The sequence below is a fragment of the Belonocnema kinseyi genome, chromosome 8 (assembly GCF_010883055.1).
Source record: "Belonocnema kinseyi isolate 2016_QV_RU_SX_M_011 chromosome 8, B_treatae_v1, whole genome shotgun sequence".
Classification (NCBI taxonomy): domain Eukaryota; kingdom Metazoa; phylum Arthropoda; class Insecta; order Hymenoptera; family Cynipidae; genus Belonocnema; species Belonocnema kinseyi.
Genome location: NC_046664.1, coordinates 30465568 through 30472328, shown reverse-complemented (window position 1 = coordinate 30472328; position 6761 = coordinate 30465568). Strand labels below are relative to the sequence as shown.

General features: G+C 37.3%; 1 protein-coding gene across 1 annotated transcript in view; it reads right to left on the bottom strand.

The window, feature by feature from the left end:
• Positions 1-345: 345 nt before the first annotated feature.
• The window catches only part of LOC117177954, a 64356-nt gene continuing 57940 nt past the window's right edge, over positions 346-6761 (bottom strand). Inside the window, exon 2 of the mRNA XM_033369088.1 lies at positions 346-6050. Coding sequence (XP_033224979.1) covers positions 4362-6050 — 1689 coding nt within the window. The 3' untranslated portion in view covers positions 346-4361. The remainder of the gene's footprint in view (positions 6051-6761) is intronic.

The following is a 6761-nucleotide window of genomic DNA, read 5'->3' as shown; positions in this document are numbered from 1 at the left end:
CGATTCAATTTTTCGATTCTTCTAGAATTTTTTGAAAATTTCTGGATTGATTTACACTTTTCTAGCATATTATAGATTTTTCTGGAATCCTTTAGAATATAAATGTTCTTTAAGATCATCGAATCTTATGAATTATCCTGGAAAATTATTTTTTTGTGTTCCTAAATATGGTTAACTCATGATACTAAACTGTAGATCTGTACTAAGGACTTGATTACAAAATTTAAGCACCTCACTACCATAAAAAGTTTATGAGTACAACCTTCATATCTATGCATATAATCTGACTTACAAAACGACTATATCTCCCAAGCCTTAAATTGGACATTAAAGTAAATGCAGTTATTAGATTCGTCATAACGTTTTTATTTTCGAGTCATAAAATTACAAACAGTACAAAAAGATAATGATGAGTATAACGAAAGTATCTCGGATACCCAAGTAATTGAGTCTCTTAGCATAGAGCATAGCAGTAAGAGTTAAAATTACAATATCTAAGATTCGACGCTAGTTAAGGTAACTATGTACAATGCGGTTCATTAGACGCCCGTCTTTGCGTCCGGTCATAATTTCATGTCAGCGGAGCAGCCAGGGATCTTCGCGATCAAGAATCTCTAATAAATTTTCGTTGTTAATGGCGCTTTATGACTGTTACGAGCAAATAATTTCGATAGACTGCTCTCAACATGGAATTCGCCTGCGATGGATGGAAAAGTTTCACACGCGAATAGCCATTGACTCTCTAACTCCTTTCGACGACACGCGACTTAACGAGCACGTACGCGTTTCGTATCTATACCCACAAACATTACATAGGATACGTTCTCTCGATATAATTTCCTCTTAAGATACGCACATGGAAAGCCAACTTATGCACGCCACAGTTTTGCCTGACTCAAGTCATGCCAATGAAAGTACGATCCAATTTATCTAGCCATTTACAATATGTTTAAAATTACATAGGTTGTATCGTTAGTTCTATTTTTGTCTCAACATTGTTTATTAAAACAAGAAGAACTATCTACCACATGGATATGGGTACAATATCAACTTTATTGTATCTTCTTTTATTTTGATGAAAAAACATTCTACTTTATCCACTCGAAAATTGACATCAAGAAACCTTTACTTTCATACTTGAGTTTGTAAAATATAACGTTGCTATTTTATTGTTTAGCAAAACTATTTTGCTCTCTGGCGTTACTATTTGTTTTGTTAAAATCACAATTTCGGATGAAAATACCAAAAAACGAAATAGTTATGCGAACCAAAGAAGTGGATCCACCATATTTTAAAAACCCAAGTAGTTGGGCCTACTGCCTATTTTCTAGTGTCCAGAATAAAAACACATCTTTCTTCTTCCAGATGATTAAAAAAATACCAAATAGAGTAATAAATAAGGAAATTTACTCACTGAAAATAGTTTGCTGAGAAATACTTTTACTCTATCTCTGTACGCATGAGGCGTAAATTTTCCTCGGCTTTACGTAATGCTGATCGAGATCGAATCGACATTTCCGTCAGCGTTTCTGGATCAATAACAGTGACCTTTACATAGATATGCAAAGGGGAGACAATCTAATTGTTGGGAGATAACCGCCTACCTTTTCTCGAAACGGTTTGTCGATTATTGATCCTTGAGGCTCGATTTTATTTTCGCAATTGTTAGAGGAAACGTGTTTCGGATCATTGAATTCCCCGGAACCAAGCCAGAGGTCACAAAGTTGGCTCACGGAATTGAGGTGAAATAGAAGTAAAATTCTTCGCCCCCTGACACTGTGTCTGACTTTAGTTCGGTAATCATGCTTTTATTGGTATGGCTTTGTTTGGAAACATTTTTTGAAATGGGCGGTAATGACAGTCGAGAGAATTAATCGTTTAAAAACCTTTCACAAAGTTGACTTATGTAATATGTTTAGAGCTGCAGAATAAGGATTCATGGACAATGATTTTTAAAAATTGGTATTACTCTTAGAGACTTTTTCTTATTTTATGAAGTATTATTGAATATATTTATAATTCGTTTTGGGTTTGTAATGGAGAAGATCTGATACAGAATAGAAAATAGCCTTTTAAAGCATTAAAGCTTATTTCTACAACCTTGAATGCAACTTTTCAAGAACCTTCATTTCAAGAATGGAAGCATTTCGACCGGAAAAAGTAGCTAATTCTTTTGTCTAAGTTGTTTTGCTACTTTCTCCAGTCAAGATGAGTCGACAGTTTTTTTTTCTATTTGGACGTGATCTGGAAGATAAGCTTCTGTCTGGGGCTCTCACTTGGTAGACTGGAATAACCAACGGTTGGAAAATTAGTTAATCTCTTGAATTTTTAAAAACAATTCTTTTTAGTCGTATTCATTCCTATTTCATTGTAATAAAATGATCAGTATAAGCCAATTAGGTGAAGATCTCAGAAATTGATCTCTGGATGTAATTTCAATCTAAAGCATATTAATTACAATTTAACTAGTGGACCAAGAATAATATGATAGTTTATCCTGCAGCCAGGTTAATGATTTGCAATTAGAAACTGGCATATGTAGAGAAGAAATTTTGTAGTGATATACATGCAATCTATTTCAAATTTCGATTTCTAATTTGAAGTATCTCAATTTCATTGATAGCGATTTGGCCACACCTTAGATATATGTAATTATATGGGTATTTCAAGATAATATAATTTATTTGCATAATTGCAGGAGATTGAACAAATATTTCATAGATATTTTGATATTTGAAGATAGCCATTTCAAGGGTTAAAAGTCGTTTTCGTTACATTTTTTATTATTCATTAAGTAACCCTACAACTTTTCCAATTTTAAATAAATGTTGTTTAAATTTGTCATCTGAATAAAAAAATTGATATAAGCAGAAGATTTTGAAATTTCGAGAATAGCAAAAACCAAACAAAATAAAGTCTAAACTGTACGTAGTCACAACTTCGTCTATTGTACTTTTCCCAAATATTTAAAAAATTCTAACTACAAAAATTGGAAAAATTTTCAATTTGGAAAATTGCTAAATCGAAAGAATTATGTAGCACAATTGGCATAATTGTGAATATTAGCCTAATAGAAATATGGTAGTTTTAATAAAAATAATAGTTTAATATTTTCTAAATTTTAGAAAATTTATAAATTTCATCAAAAACCGAAACCTTGTCCTCTACAAATTTGTTCATATTGAAATAATTATGTAGGCTTTAAGAAACAAAACAAATTCCGATGCACAAATGAAATACACTACTCAAATTACTCAAATATGACAATTTTTCACTAGTAAATTAAAGAATTGTAAAACGTGGAAGTCAATATCTTGATTAAAAATAGGCCAATGAAAAATTTCAAAAATAGAAAAATACAATATAAACTGCATGATGATGAAATTAAAAAAAAAGTAGAAATAGTAAACTTTTACTAAATACACACACACATTTAAAATATAGAAAAATGTAGAACTGTGCTAAGTGTGGACGTATAAATTTAAAAAAAATACCAATGTTACGTTATCTTCCGGATTGATATCATTTTTATCCTGAATTCTAAGAAAACTTTGCCATAATTCCTTATTCTGCCACAAAATCTCAAACCGCGTTAGTCCTCGTTAAGTACATTAACACTTGTTTCTTCTTCATTGAAAATACCTATACCATATCCATCTATATAGGATTCCTCAAAGTAATCCATATAGGATCCTATATAGGCATTGAGTAGGATCGTGTATAGGATTCCTTAAGCGCATGGACCTTAATTGTTTTCTATAGGTCTCACCTGAAGAATATCAAACATGTTTCTTTATGGAGTGCCGATTAGTTCCCTCGTTAAGAAACTATATGCAGTCCCATTAGGATTTTTGTACAGATTCCTACGTTTGAATCAAAAATAGGTTCCAATTTAGAAACAAAAATGGAAAACCTGAATGGAGAACTACGCGAAGTTAAAAAAATTTCTGCGTAGAAGCTAAACGCTTATATCTGTACTACTGGGCAATCTGTTCGTCAAAAAACTATCAGGCAGCTGTAGATGCTAAAAGCACTACTCTGCAGAACTTCGGCTTCTTTAGAGTGACATGAGTGAGTAAGAATCTATGCAGGAACCTTTAGACCTACAGGAAATGATGTAGATGTACACCTTTAATTGATTCTATATATCATCCGATATAGATACCTAGATAGGTAGGTGTTTTAGTGGGCTCAAAAATAACTTACAAAACGACATACTTCGATAAAAAAAACAGAATAAAAAATTAGAAAAGTGGAAAACCGAGGAGCAGATATGAGATAAGCTACAAGTGTTCATCGAGTAGAGAATGAGTTATCAATCGCCTTATCTTATTCCTAAGGCTCGATGATAAAAAATTGAATCAAAATCCGTCGGTATTACCACGAAGGAACTGATCAATTTGTCCCGCAGAGAGGGGAGCAGCTCCACCGGGCTGTCCCTGCGGCGACTGGATGTAGTAGAACGACTGTGAGTCCCTCTGTGGGTCTAGAAGCTGAAACCTCTGAGGCTGTTGCTGGCGCCGCTGTTGCTGTGCAAATAGTTGTTGGGATTGCTGAAAAAGCTCAGCTTGTTGCTTCCTATAAATAGCCTCCTGAGGTTGTCTACCAATCTGCGACGATGATGATGAAGGTTGGCGGTAGAGGGGAGCCTGCCTTTGGGCGGCTACGAGCTGCTGGGCTTGGGTGCGCTGCTGGGCCTGAGCGTGCTGCTGGGACTGGGCCAACTGCTGGGACTGGGCTAATTGCTGAGACTGGGCCAACTGCTGGGACTGAGCCAACTGCTGCTGGGCTACGAATGGTTGGAGTTTGTGACTGAGGCTAAAATCTCCCACGGTCTGTGGTAATGCCTGATAAAGTTGAGTGTTGTACTGACCAGTTGCAGGATCGTACAATAATTCGGACTGATAGATCGGATCTGCAGATTGAGGGGCCTTGGCCTTAGGAACTGGTCTGGTAGTAGGAGAAGTCAGGGCCACAGAATTAACGTATCGCTCAAGTTCAGCAGCAAAATCAAGGTTCTGAGGAGGTGGCGTGGAGGAGACGGCTCTGGGTGGAAGGCTCGTGGTGCCAGCAGTTGGATGATATGTCCGTGGGGTGAAAACGACTCCGGGACGTTCGGTGCTACTAGGGCCGACATACTGAGCTGCAACTTGAGCTACGTGGGGCCTGGGAGTGATTGCAACGGATTGAGGCCTTTGTCTTGTGAGCGTGGTGGCACGAGTGCTGGACTCAACGGGTTGATAGATGGTCGAAGCAGTGGTTGGTGATGGGGACCTTTGGGGAGTGTCAGTAGTTTGAGAAGTTTGGTAGCGTGATCCTAAAGTACTGCTAGCGAGGCGATAAAGGGTGGGTTCGGAAGAGGGAGCGGGTTGGTAGTTGGAAGGTGTAGGTTCTGGGGCGACTCTAAGGTAGGCTTGTTGAGGTCTCCTGAAGGCTGTGGGTCTAGATATGGGTCGGGCTTCTTCTTCGAGTTCCTGACTAGCGTTATCGTCTAGTTGATATTCGGTTTGGAATATTGTAGTGGGCACTCTAGGAGTGGTTGTTGGATAATTGGGTCTAAGGGGACGTTGGATGGGCCTTGAGGCAGGATAGTTTGCTGGTCCGGCGGCTTCTTCTTCCTTTTCGACAAGGTCATCATCATCTTTGGGAGCATTGGGGTCGCAGGGATTACCTGAAACGTAGGTGAATTCTCTTTTGTTGCCATCGGGGTCAACGTAACCATATTTGCCTCGAACTACACAGTCGGTGCCTCGGGTTTCTTCTTTGAAGGAGCCGTCTGCAGCCTCGTAGCCGAAAGTGAAAGAGCCGTCGTCATTGACCTTGTTATAGTTGCGAATTGTCTGCACTGGAGGTGCTTTCGAGCCGCTGAGTGTGTCCTTGGAACGAGGTGAGGGTAGGGCTCGTGCTCGTGGTTGATAAACTGGAGCCTCGTATTCATCTTCTGCAGGCTGCCTGTCTTCTTCCTCATAATAGATTTGCGGTTCCTGAACTCGTGGTCGGATTTGTACTCTTCTTGCTCCTGATGCTACCAGCATACAGGCTGGGATTATCTGCAAAAAAAGAAAAATAATTAGTATAAAGTATATTTTAATTGATCATATGTTGTATGTAGTTTTCACAGGAAGGATGAATAATTGTGATCATATGTTTGACTGGAATGTTTGACTTCTGATACACATGCATTAGAAGATGAACACGCTTTCTTTTTGTGTGGTTGAGTGCCAAGAGTTGAGCGTACTAATGAGCAGTTTTGTCAACTAGAGTGCAGGACTTAGAAACTATTTAAAACTTTTTACCATAAACAATTTATTTATTCTATTGTAAGCAAATAATTTCAATTTTATATTTTTTATCATAAATTATGCTGTCTTTCCCCTACAATATTAATAAAATACACTAAAAGAAGGTATTAATTGCATCTATAGTAAATCGTTTTTTATTAACTAATTTTGTCCCATGAATTACTTTTTAGTTACTAATTAAGTTCGCACTAATACAAGAGGAAATTACTTTCTGAAAAATGCTCGGGATTTATTAATTATTCAGTGATTTCTTGAATGACGTCTTATTAGGCATATAAGGTATGTAAATGCTCATAGCTCGAAGAGCGTTGAAAGTTACCGCTATAATTCCGAGTCCCACCCGATGTCTGTTTAGATAATAGGAAGTAGCTCGAAGGCGACGAGTGAGAGAGTGAGAGTTTCGCGGATCGTTGAACCAAGTAAATCGTTCATAACATCACCGTCGACACGCGGCCTAGA